This window comes from Leptonychotes weddellii, chromosome X, assembly GCF_054177405.1.
Source record: "Leptonychotes weddellii isolate Sample4059 chromosome X, ASM5417740v2, whole genome shotgun sequence".
Lineage (NCBI taxonomy): Eukaryota > Metazoa > Chordata > Mammalia > Carnivora > Phocidae > Leptonychotes > Leptonychotes weddellii.
Window position 1 is genome coordinate 89,038,674 of NC_138385.1, and position 13,505 is coordinate 89,052,178.

Genomic DNA, 13,505 nt, shown 5'->3' on the forward strand with positions numbered 1-13,505 from the left:
GAGAGAGAGAGAGAGAGCACGAGCATGGGGGGGGGGGCAGAGGGAGAGGGAGAAGCAGGCTTCCCGCTGAGCAGGGAGCCCCACACCCTGGGATCATGACCTGAGCCGAAGGCAGACGCTTAACTGACTGAGCCACCCAGGCGCCCGTATTGTAGACTTCGTGAAAGTGGGGTACCTTCTAGCTAGTCCGTTGTTTTCTTTAGGATATATGATGTTCTTGTACAAAGCCATTTTATTGTTGTTGTTAAGAGAATGTTAATACTTCATTTGCTCAGGATTAGGGTAAATATCTCTCAAAACTTGGATATAGACTCCTTTGTCCCATTCAAGGTGGTCATTCCTGAAGGGCAGTTTTCAGATACAGACTCTAAAATCATGACATATAGACTTAATATGAAAGACAGATTTAATCTCACAGGGAGAGGATTGCCACTTTAATTATCAAGGGGGTTGATTTTTGTCTATTCTCTTTGAATCTAATAGAAGAATAAAAAGGCTGGGTTGTTGAAATCACTCTGCTTGTAGTGTTTGCTTCCTGTGGCAATAATAAACTGTTCTGCTGAGCAGTTTGCGGTGAAGGGGAAATTACACAAGAGAAAAAGAACACAAAAAACCCCAGACAGTATATCCCTTTGTTCACGAAGTGTTAATAATATGATAATCTACGCAGTAAAGACAAATATATTTATTGTTACTTTCTAATCAGCATATCCTTCTCATTCATTTTCTTTTTACCTTTTTAGGAAATGTACTCACAAACTAAGCCCAGGATGCAGAGCTTGGTTCAATGGGGATTAGGTAAGTTGATTTTTTAAAATTTTTATTAGGTAAGTTGATTAGGCATAATCAGTTTCTTCATTAATATTGGATTTTTTTAACTGGGATTCCCTGGATGGGCTCCAGGAGATCTGGAAATTCCTTGAAATTGTATGCAGAATATTAGAGCTATGTGGATTTTTCTGGAAAGAAGATCTGTTATTTTCCTCAGATTTCAGAGGACTAGTGTCCCTAAACATTTGGGAAGTCTGTTCAATATCATTAGGATTGTTGGGCTAACAAATTCAGAGATATTGGATGTTTTTTTTCCCTGAAATCTGTTTCCAGGTGCAGTGTCCATGACTCACACTAACCCCCACTAACTCATCAGTAGGTTTTCGGAATCCGGATAACTTATTTGTATGTCTGTTAATACATGTTACAGAAGTTTAGAGGCTAGAAGGAACTGGGCTGGTGTGCCTAGGAAAGACCTTACTGCATGAGTAGTGTTCTTACATTTTTTTTCATTGGGTTTTTATTGTCCTTGATTGTTTTTCACATCCACTTATCCCATACACTCATAAACTTGGTTCACAGTCTACATTCTGACTCATCTCCATCAGAAACTGGTGAATTAATGGACATTGAGTGTGTTTCATTCCCTTTACTGGGCATCTCAGCAAAGAAAAACTCATGTTTTTACAAGTGTTTGCTTCCATGACAGAATAAAACAAGCACGAATACAGTTTATTTCCTTCCGAAGATCATGGAGTGTTGATGGGCTGATACAGGTTATTAACATCCATGAATAATATGTATGTTAATAAGTAACATCTTAGTTTTATTAATTTCATCAGCACTTATTTAGTTTTTATTACATGCCAGGAGCTAGTCTGAGTGCTTTAAAATATTAATTTATGTATAATCCTCATAACCCTGACAGATAGGTGCTTTTATTACCTTCATGTTTTAATCTGAGGAAACTAAAGAACTTCTGATCTCTTGTCATTACATATGTGACTGAGGAGGGCTCTTCATTGTTACCTATCACTTCCCATTGATTCATAGCAATAGGCATTATTTGCAACCTAAGTCCTGTTTTTCGTCTCTTGGACTGGTTACTGCAAAAGCTCTTAAGAAAAAACATTCCATTATGAGTTGTGTTGTTATCTGCCAAGGCGGTCCATCCATTTCCCAGCAGTCACAGCCACGACCCGTTACCAGAAGCCAGGCTGGGGCTTCATCGCAGCCTTTTAGCGTATCTTCTTTCTCATTTCTCTGTGATTTACTCACTTCAGCTCAGCTCACCAAGGCCATCTGGGTGACCTCCTATCAACTGCTCTGTGTGCACGTCTCGAATTAAAAACACTGTGCTGGTAGGCAAAAATAAAGGGAAGTAGAAAATTGCTTCAGATGACCCAGACACCGAGATGGAAAGTGAAAACTAAGTTAAAGGCAAAATAAGTAAAAGGCCAGACAGAAATTCGTGCAAACAGCACAAGCCCTATAGTATTATTTAAAACGATCACCACATTTCCCAAACACCCAGGAAATGGAAAACTGGCATGTGTCTGCTCTTTTCTGGGGGAGAAAATTACCAAGCATTCCAGTTAGTTCGGTTCCACATACATGCCTTCCATGGCAGGCATGGAAGATCACGGCTGATTAAGACAGTGGTCACAACCACCGAGGTGCATATAATACATTTTCAACAGTAGCACAAATACAGAGAAAGTCACAGACCACTGTTGAAGGTGCAGAGGAAGGAGATGAGTTTAATGGAGTTTGGAGGGAGGGGAAGAGTCAGGGAAGGGTTTCTAAGTTGAATCTTAGAGTAGAGTCAACCACACCAAGACATGGGGGTGGAACTTGGCAGCATTCCACACAGAGGACACAGCCCAACCAGGGCTTGGAGGAGTGACTCATTGTTTCCTGAGCCGGAAACTGGAAGCAGATAGCAAGTGCTGAAGATGGGGTTGAGAGTGAGATGTGAAGCGTTTTTAAGTTACAGCCTCTCTGAAACCCATTTGTTAATTCATTCAGTATCCGTCAACACCTAGTAGTGCTTTTAGTAAATATCTGTTGGACGAACATCCACTGTTACCACTGAGGGAAAATAACATAGAAGTCCAAGCAATGTACCATTCAGGAGCATATGTTCTCCTTGAGGAGACATAAAATACACCCCTGAATAATTAAACATAAGGTGCTATATAAGATTACATGCCAAATGAGGGTCCAGAGAATAAATATGATGGGACTTTAGAGGAGAGAGAGAGAGGCGTGGGCTGAGGAGTCTAGGAAAGGCTTTTCTGAGGAGGTTAGGAATGCAGATGGCTCTTACTTCGTGGGATTGGCTCAGTGGACAGGAGAGGAGTCATCATTCAAATGAGGTCATAAGGCATGCTCAGGCATGACACCTAGGCTCACATGCTGCATTTCTTTGTGTTTATCTATCACCAGTGACTATTTCCCGCATATACTTGCACTAACAGTTTCCTTCATTGTCCAGATTTATTCTGTTCTCAATTTCGAAGAATGAATTCAGATGGCAAAGGAAACGTTTTTCCTCTGAGCCTCATGTATTTGATTCCTGAGTTTCAGAGAACAAGCAGCAGAACTTCAAGACAGCGGCAGATCTATCCAAATCTATTCTGTTTCTGTGTTTGGAAGGCGAGGAATCCCTGTATTGGTATTTCTCCCCCTGTGTATAGTTGATTCAGATCTGTTGCATTCAGGAATATGAAGGTAGTCTAACATTACTTTCTTGTCAGTAGGTCATCAGACCGGAAGTGTTTGAAAATTGGCTACTTGCTATGTGAATAATAAATCATGTTCATATATCACATAAAAAGAATGTGTTGAAAAAAGCATATTAGCATAAAACAAAGAACACATTATTTGAGAAGCATTTGATACTATATATACTAGTTATGTGTAAGATTTTTTTGGTTTGTTTCTTAATGGGCAATTTACAGAACTATTTCCTGGTCTGATTCTATTGTAGGCAGCTATGAATATCTCCAAAATGCACCTCCTGGTTTTTTTCCAAGACTTGGTGTTATTGGTTTTGCTGGCATTGTTGGACTTCTTTTGGCTAGAGGTGGGTGCAATTTTTGGGTTTTTTTTTAAACAGCTCATAAGGGAGAGATAAGATAGATACTTGGTTATTTCTTTTTATCTGCCAGTTGTCAGAATAATGAGTTGGTTCCTGAAATATGGCCTCTTAATATATAATTGATATGGTTATTTTCTCCAGTATATTTGATTTTAAGCATATATAGAAATTATAAAAATATGAAATGGAAGAAAATGTATACTGTTGGTTAAAAAAATAATATAGTTAAATCCTTTATGGACACATGTACTTGATTAAGTTACTATCTCTCTTTGGTACAGGAAGAGTGAATTTTTGTTAACCAAAGTCTGTCACACCTGAGAAACTGTTTCTATTTGTTTCACTGTTGAGATCAGGCTATTAATCACAGTAAATAGAAGAGTGATTTCATAGAGATTTTATTAATTTCTTGATGTGTCATAGCTTCGGTCATCAGTGATGATATTAAAATTTTTAAAACACTTAAAAACTAACAGATGTCAACTGGAAATATATTACTACACTATACTGCTGGATTGCAAACATTTAGAGGAAATAAAGGATGACAAGGTACTTCACTATAATGGGATAAATTTGTTATAAACTACTGAGGTTTCACTGATTATAAAATTCAGACTTGACAAAAATTCCTAAAATAGAGGGTTTATGAACCCTGCAATCAGACCCTCATAAAAGATTAACTATAGTGACTGCTTTGGTACCCATTCCTCCAATTTTATAAAGCTTTTCTGCACATGCCGTATCTGTTATTTTACTCTGGAAACAGGCAGCATGGTGCCACTCCCTCAACCTGTGGAATGAACTCCTGTCATAGTTTCTGTGCCCTCCTCCCAGCCTGTGCAGAACATACAAGAATTAGAGTTCATTTTTACTAATTGACTTGTGAGAGAGTTGAACCAACTCCCCCACCAAACATTTTCCCCCTCCTTTCTGTAAAGCTGTCCAAAAAAGCATTCCTGTCTCACTTAGATAGATAGCGTTTTAAGTTTATGAAGCTCCCAAGGCCAGGGTGTTGGAATCTTGGCTACTGTTAGGGAGCCAGGAATGTGGAATCAAGTGAGATTAGCTTCCCCCTCCCACATGGTGAGAGCATGGCCCTAAAGCCAGCGTCCTCTGCTGTGCGTGTGTGCGTGTGTTGCCGTGCTGTCTGGTGTTCCTCCCCGGGCACGTCCACTGCGGTGAGCATCCTGAGGAGAATCGGGGACTGTGCTCTCCTGGGCAGAACAGCGACATAAGGACACCCACTACTGCGGGTTCTATTCCTTCGTTTTGCTTGCTGGTTTATTTTTTCCTCTCTCCTTTTCCTTTTCCAGGGAGTGCTCAGTAGCATTAACATAATGTAAAACCCTAATTCTTTTTCAAGAAAGTACACACGGGAGTACCTGGTTGGCTCAGTCGGTTAAGCATCCGACTCTTGGTTTCGCCTCAGGTCCTGATCTGAGGCGTCGGGCTCCATGCTCAGTGGGAGTCTGTTTGGATATTCTCTCCCTCTGCCCCTTCTCCTTGCTCTCACTCTCTCTCTCTCTCTCTGAAATAAATATATAAATCTTAAAAAAGGTACACATGTGCACACACACATTCAGGCACAAATATTCAACAAGTCTTTTCCTTGGGGCTGGGGTAGAAAGGCCTGAGGTGAACAACGTCAGGTGGTCACTGAATAAGATGGGCAGGATGGTGAGTATGTTTATTGGGTATCTGGAGTGGTTTGCAGCCCCCCTCCAGGTAGATGGTCCCCCTATGCCAGCAGCATCAGGGTGGGCTCAGAAGATCCCTCCTGACACACAGTTTCTTTTCTTTCTTTCTTTTTTTTTTTGTCTAACGTTTAAAAAAATTTTTTATTTTTATTTTATTTTATTTTATTTTTTTTAAAGATTTTATTTATTTATTTGAGAGAGAGAGAATGAGAGACAGAGAGTATGAGAGGGAGGAGGGTCAGAGGGAGAAGCAGACTCCCTGCCGAGCAGGGAGCCCGATGCGGGACTCGATCCAGGGACTCCAGGATCATGACCTGAGCCGAAGGCAGTCGCTTAACCAACTGAGCCACCCAGGCGCCCTATTTTTATTTTTTTAAAGATTTTATTTATTTATATGAGAGAGAGAGAGAGCACACGAGGGGGGGAGGGTCAGAGGGAGAAGCAGACTCCCTGCCGAGCAGGGAGCCCGATACGGGACTCAATCCCAGGACTCCAGGATCATGACCTGAGCCAAAGGCAGTCGCTTAACCAACTGAGCCACCCAGGCGCCCCCCAAAATTTTATTTTTTAATAAAAATTGTATGTATTTAAGGTGTATGACATGTTTTGATATACATATATGCATACATATACATAGTGAAATGATTGCTCCAGTCAAGCTATTAACATACCGTCTATCATAGTTACCTTTAAAAAATTTTTTTTTATTTCTTCTTATTTTTTTTTTTTAAGATTTTATTTATTTATTTGACAGAGAGAGTCACAGCGAGAGAGGGAACACAAGCAGGGGGAGTGGGAGAGGGAGAAGCAGGCTTCCCACTGAGCAGGGAGCCCGATGCGGGGCTCAATTCCAGGACCCCGGGATCATGACCTGAGCTGAAGGCAGATGCTTAACGACTGAGCCACCCAGGCGCCCCATAGTTACCTTTTTTTTTTAGATGAAAGCACCAGTAATCTCTCTTAGTAAATCTCCAAGATTCAGTATTATTAACCATAGTCATCATGCCATACATTACTCTCTAGGCTTACTCATACTACATAACTGCAACTTTGTACCCTGTGACCAGCATCTCTCCATCTCCCCTCCCCCACTCCTTCTGGTAGCCACACGTCTGCTGTCTGCTTCTATGCATCTGACTCTTTTAGATTACAGATATCAGTGAGATCATGTAGTTTTTGTTCTTTCTCATTAAGGCTTATTTCACATAGTATAATGTCCTCTGTGTTCATCCATGTTGTTGCAAATGGCAGGGTCTCCTTTTTTAAAGCTGAATAATATTATAATATGCCATTCATGTAGGTATCACAATTTATTTACCTACTCATCCCTTGACCCTTCGGTTGTTTCCATGTCTTGGCTCTTGTGACTAATGCTGCAGTGAACATGGGAGCACAGATACTTGTTTGAGAGACTGATTTCATTTCCTTTGGGTGTATACCCAGAAGAGGGATTGCTGGATCATATAATAGGGTTTCTTGAGCATAAATGCTAAGGTAGTCCTGCTCATTTGATGAGAATGGCCATGACTGGTGATGACGAGGCACCTCTCTAGGAGATGAGTGGATGATCATTCCGAGGAAGTGGACTCAGCCAGGTCACTTAAGGGTGACAGGTGGTTGTTGCCCACTATCGTCGCCTTCCTGTGGCTCCTCCCCCTCCCCACTGCCTTCCTGAAGTTTTGGAGACCCCAGCTCATTGTGTGAACCATTAGGAGCTGGAGGCCCAGGAGCTGCTGCTTACCAGTTGTTTGTAAATGACCCAGAAGTGGCTGGTTGTCGGCTGTGCTGCCCTTCACCTGGTCCTCACTTATGTGAGCTGCTCAGGAACTTAAAGCTTCAACTATACCGGTGGGACCCCAGGGACAAAACAGTGTTTTCTAGAGCAATTCTATCCTTTGAATCAAGGCAGTAGGACGAGGAAAGAAGCATTAATTTATTAAGAGTCTAGATTGATAACATTTATTTTGTCTTCTGTGACCCCAGTTCCATCTTTGGAGATATGTCTGTTTAAAGTTTAAAACCAGTAAACAGCACTTAGGTTATTCTAACTCTGTGTTAGTAACATACATTTCACTAGCATCTATCCGTGTCCCGTGTCAAAAGTCCTGCGCCTCTCAGCAGAGACTGTCTAGGTCCAAGTTCATTTCTAGAGGCTCCTCCTATTTCACCTGGTACCAGTTTTCTGAACCTCATTCTCAGGCTTCTCCAGTTCTCCGTGCTGCTACCTATCCTGCCATTCCCTTCTGCCCAGGGCTCTACGTGTAGCTGGGGTGCAAGGGTGTAAGAGCAGCTGTCTTCGGGAGTCTTAAACAGACCAGGTTCAGTCAGTCATCGCTGACAAAATCCAAAGGCAGAGAGATAAGTGGTGTTGAAACAAGAAAGGAATTTATTTCAGTGAGGCCAACACCCAGAAGACAGTGGACTAGCGTCTCAAAGGCTGTCTCCAAAGTGCCGAAAGTCCTTCCAGGTTTATGTAGGGAAAATGTGGGGCAAAGGTAAGTGCAGGTAGTCAGTGAAGGTTAAGTCCATCATTGTCTTGGAGTCAGTCACGTGGGGTCCTGCTGGCTCAGTGCAGTCCTTATTACTTGGGGTAGGTTTGGTTCCCACCAGGGGACATTTTGCATGTAGGGTCTTTTGCCTGAGTTAAGAGATAAGCTAGAAAGGGAAATTTAATCATTTAGAAAGTGCAGACTGAGGGGCGCCTGACTAGCTCAGTCATTAGAGCAGGTGACTCTTGCTCTCGGAGTTGTAGTTCAAGCCCCATGTTGGGTGTAGAGATCACTTAAAAATAAAATCTTAAAAAATTTTTAAAAAGTGTAGACTGAGGTCAAAATGGAGGTAGTTGAAGTCCTCTTTCACATATCCTCTTGAAGTCTGGACGGAGACTCAGCACTGTGGTGGTCTTGGGACATGGCTCCATGCTCTCTTGGGTTTGACCCCCTATTTTTGGGTTCCATGTTATCTTTTCCTTGGTTTGCTCTGCCATGTTGTTGAACTACATGCTCAGGTCACTTTCAAAAAAGCCCACTTTCTAAATGGAAGGAAACTTTCTAAATCCTTGCAAGTCTAAAAATTACTTTCTACCCTCATATTCGGTGATAATTTGGTTGGGTATGGAATTTGTTTTCCATCGAAACTTTGAAGGCCATGTCTTCTAGCATCTGGCCTTGCAGATGTGTCTGTCAGCAGCCAGCCTGGATGCTTGTTACTTCTGAAGTGATTCATTTTTTTTTCCCCCGGAACCTTTGAGGATCTTCTCTTAATCTTCAGTGTTCTGAACTTCAGGATGCTGTGACTACATATAGATGTCTCATTCCTGGTTGGGCATTTTGGTGTCTTGCAACCCTCAGCTGTAGGAACGTAATCTGGTTTGTATTTATTTGAAAATTTACTCTCATTCTTTTTCCTTCCTGAATCAGCAATGAAGCTGTTTAAGTGACCCTGTATGTCTCTTTTATTTTCTTGATTTATTCCTTTTGATTTGATTTTTTTTTACTTTTGTCATTTCCAAGTCGCTCTTTCTTATTCTTTGATTGTTCCTTTTTCATAGAACCCTTTTTTAATTTCAGTGTAGTAGCTTCTTAAATTTATTCGATTATACTTAATAACAGGTGTAGTTTTAAGTTATTTTGTTTCCTGTAGGGTCATTTTTTTTTCCTTTCTTGCTTGTCTTGGTCTTCTCTTTTATGCTGCAGGCTTTCCTCAAATGACTAGTGATCCTTGTTTATATAGTCATGTTTAAGAGCACGACAATTGAAATGCTAATAAGAATTTTTTTGGGCATAGATGGGGCTTACTGGCTAGCAGGTTCTACCTCAGGGTGAGCTGAAAGGGAACTGACTTTATACGCAGGGTGCCACACCTGGGGCCTGTGCTAGGAAAACTCTGCTCTTAGGTACTAATGCTCACATGCACACACACCAGCTATCTTGGTTCTCAGCAGAAAATTTATGGCATTTCTTTAGAGATTACTCCTTTTTGTTTTTTTGTATTTTTGTATTTTTTATTTTTTTAAGATTTTATTTATTTATTTGACAGAGAGAGACACAGTGAGAGAGGGAACACAAGCAGGAGGAGTGGGAGAGGGAGAAGCAGGCCTCCCGCTGAGCAGGGAGCCCGATGCGGGGCTCGATCCCAGGACCCTGGGATCATGACCTGAGCCGAAGGCAGACGCTTAACGACTGAGCCACCCAGGCGCCCCTTTTTTGTTTTTTTTTAAAGTAGGCTCTATACCCAGCATGGAGCCCAATGCAGGGCTTGAACTCACCCTGAGATTAAGACCTGAGCTGAGATCAAGAGTCAGATGCTTAACTGACTGATCCACCCAGGAGCCCCGCTTTAAAGATACTTCTCCACCTTTGTAAAAGTTTGGCTGGATAGACTGCCCGGTCACAGGCAGTTTTACACCAAGATGGCATGGAGGAAGGAGAGCACCACCTAGACTCTGCACAGGACTTATATTTGCGTCCGTCCATAGTTCCCACGTCTCCCCGCCTACCCCCATCTTGATCCTTGGCTGCCCTCTCCATCCTCCACAGTACCTGCCATCTCTGGGCTGCTGGGGACCCTGCTGCTCCCTTCTCCTCCGGACTTCATAGCTGTGTGTCCTCTTGCTTCTGTCCACTCTCCGTTTTCTGTAAATTGGATGACACTTCTTATCTCCCGATGGCCCCTCCATACATTTCCTCTTCATTGTGGGTTTATTACCTGTATTTTATTCTTTTACTGTTAATTTTCATGGAGTATTAGAAAGGAGAGGAGAGCAGTGCTTATGTTGAGTCCTTAAATAGGAAGCTAGTTTACTACAAAAGAACAGAAACCTTAAAAACCAAAGTGCCGTGGGCTTCTTTTCAGAACATTATTTTTGCTCCCTTAGAAGTGGTGGTTCTCTTGAAAACATTGTGCTGATGAAAGAAGCCGGTCACAAAGGGCCACATATTATATAACTGCATTTATGTGAAATGTCCAGAGTAGGCAACTCTGTAGAGACAGAAAGTACATTAGTGGTCCCTTAGGGATGGGGGTAATGGGGAAATAGGGATGGATATGGCGTTTCTTTTTGGGGTGATGAAAATATTCTAAAACTGATTGTAGTGATGGTTGCATACCTCTGTGAATACATCATGATGAATGTATGTATACTTTAAATGGGTGAGTTGTGTGAATTACATCTCACCAAAGCTGTGAAGATGTGGTGGTTCTTTTTAGTGCATATGACATTATTAGGCACATTCTCTGTTAATCTAGGATCAAGAAAAGTAGTCTTATTCAGTGTTAGGTGTCCAGGGCAAACTGAGATGGTAAGGGTCATGAATCATCTGTTGGCATCTACAACCTTTTATTTAATAGGTTCAAAAATAAAGAAGCTGGTGTATCCACCTGGATTCATGGGACTTGCTGCCTCTCTTTATTATCCACAACAAGCCATCGTATTTGTCCAGGTAAGTTAGACCCAGTAAGCTGGGGTGTCCCTTATTCTTGCTTATGTGTGTTTGGGTTTATTGCTTAATATTTTTTATTTTGCAGCTTTTATTGTGCCAGACTAAAATTTGTTTGCACACCTAGATGAACTACCACACATTTAAATGTTTTTCTCCACCATGTGCCTCAGTTCTGGCTCTCCTTCCAATCATGTCAGTATTCAGAGAATGCACACTAATTTGAACGTTAGTCAAAAAAATTAAGATACCTTTTTTGGGGGCATATTTACATGGAAGTCTAGAGACTCCAACTCCAAAGCTGCTAGTTATGGGTCATTCTCCATTTGGGTGTATCTGGTCACAACCTGTCCTCGTTGGAGTTGCAGGCATAGGCTTGTGCTCTGGCCCTCTGCACCTTCTCCCTGGGCCTGGTGTCAGCCTCACTGTGCTTGCTGGGGGCTTCAGGGAGTGCGGTCCCCTCCGCTGGGAATCCCCGTCTTAGGGCTCTCAGTTGGCTGCTCCTTTCTTTCCCTTCAGACCTCAGCTTGAGGGCATCCTGTCAAGTCGGAGAACAGAGTTGGCAGGCAAGGTGGGTAGAGCTATGTTTTAGTCTGCTCAGGGTTCTGTAACAAAATACCACAGACTGAGTGGCTTGAACAACAAAGATTTATTTTCGCGTTGTTCTGGAGGCTGGAAGTCCCAAGATCACAGTGTTGGTAGGGTTGGTTTCTCCTAGGGCCTCTCTCCTTGGCTGGCAGATGGCCACCGTTTCACTGTGTGTGGACATCCCTGGTGTCTCGTCGTCGTCTTAAAATGACACCAGTCATATTGGATTAGAGCCCTATTCTTATTACTTCATTTAACCTCAATTACTACTACTACTACTACTGTAAAGGCCCTATCTCCAAATACAGTCACACTATGGGTTAGGACTTCAGCATGTGATTTTTGAGGGACACAATTCAGTCCCTAACAGCTAGACCAGCTGTTTGCAAAGTGTGGTCCTGAGACCAGCAACATCAGGATCCCCTGGCTTGTTAGAAATGCACATTCTCAGGCCCCAACCCAGACTGACTGCCTCAGACATTCTGAGGATGAGGGCCAGTGATCTGTGTTTTAGCAAGCCCTCCAGGGGATTTGAATGTCCTTGATGTTTGAGAACCACTGATAGAGACTAGACTTCCTCGGGGCACTGGTGTCTAGACTTAGTGGAACTCTAGACGTAGAGTGCCTTGGAAAACTGGCAAGAACAAGACAGGCTCGAGGTTTTGAAGTCCTGGACAGCATCTGGAGTCAGGGACCCGCCCGGTTCCTGGAGGTACTCTGTCTTGCTGAAACTTGGTCCCAGAGGAGCAGCAGTTGGGCCCTTGGGGCCCTGAGCCAGAAGGATCTGACACTGAGCTCCCTGGAGTGCTCACGCAACAGGATTGAGTCTGGATTCCTGGACTGCCCTGCACTTGTAGGTGGGTGGGAGGCCAGTGGCTCTAGCTGTGAGAAATTGGTGGCTTTGGTAGCAGATGCCAGTAAGATCTTTAGAGCATGGGCTTGACGTTGTTTATAGCAGTCCAGGAGGCAGAGAGTTAACGTCCCTCTGCCTGTTTCACCCCCAGCTCAGGAATAGTGAATCACGTCTGCCTGCCCCGGATCATAAACATAGTAATACATCATCTCAGTGTGTTGTGGTTTCAACAGTAAATGGATAGGGTGTGGAGAGTGGGATTGGCTGCTGGTTGAGAAGCATATGTGGCTGCCCCCTGAGTAGAGGTCTTTTTTATTTATACGCCACAGCATATGTTGCAAAAGATCTTTTGTTTTCACAAAGATCGTAGGACGCAAATATGAGTTGTATTCTAATTTATTTTTCAAGTCAGTGGGAAGGAGTTTTGTCTTTTATTTTGTACTTAGAGTAAGCAAGAACAAAACAGTTAACTTCATTTTCACTAGATATAAAACATTAGTGATCTGTTTGGGATGATGAGAAAGTTCTGGACATGGATAATGGTGATGGTTTCATAACACTGTAAATGTATTTAATGCCACTGAATTGTACACCTAAAAATGGATGAAATGGTAAATTGTATGTACATTTTGCTACAATAAGACAAAAGAGACATCAGTGATTGAAAGGGATTTTCTGTTACTGTTTTAGTGTCATTTAGTTCCTATTTCAACAGTTTTAATTTTTTTTATGAATACCCTGACCTTGGACCAGCCACTTAATTGCTCACATTGTTTTTTGTTCAGTAGTGTTTGGAGAGAAGTACTGTAAGAAAATGCTTAAAGTGATGGCAAATGTTATTTTCCTCTCAGAAATGTAAAGCACCAAGAATAATGTCATATATGTGGTAAATGCTCGATATGTCTACCAGTGGGTCTGAGAATCATATATTTTAAGAACAGTTAGAGCAACTGGAAGAAAATAACTTTAAGGAACCAGCATGTTACAGTGATCACCGGATTTACTAGCACTGTGACCTTAGTTGGACTAGTCACTTGGCCGCTGAATATTTCCGT

The 13,505-nt window shown here is 42.2% G+C and overlaps 1 protein-coding gene across 6 annotated transcripts in view; it reads left to right on the forward strand.

Moving 5' to 3' along the window:
* Positions 1-13,505, forward strand: part of LOC115944070 (MICOS complex subunit MIC26) — a 73,769-nt gene that overhangs the window by 18,982 nt on the left and 41,282 nt on the right. For all 6 annotated transcript variants that reach the window (XR_014141373.1, XR_014141372.1, XM_081809040.1 and 3 more), the window contains exons 2-4: positions 744-798; positions 3,764-3,859; positions 10,921-11,012. Coding sequence is in view for 4 of the 6 variants with exons in the window: in XM_081809040.1 (XP_081665166.1) it covers positions 744-798; positions 3,764-3,859; positions 10,921-11,012 (243 nt within the window). In the remaining 2 variants the exon portion in view is untranslated. The remainder of the gene's footprint in view (positions 1-743; positions 799-3,763; positions 3,860-10,920; positions 11,013-13,505) is intronic.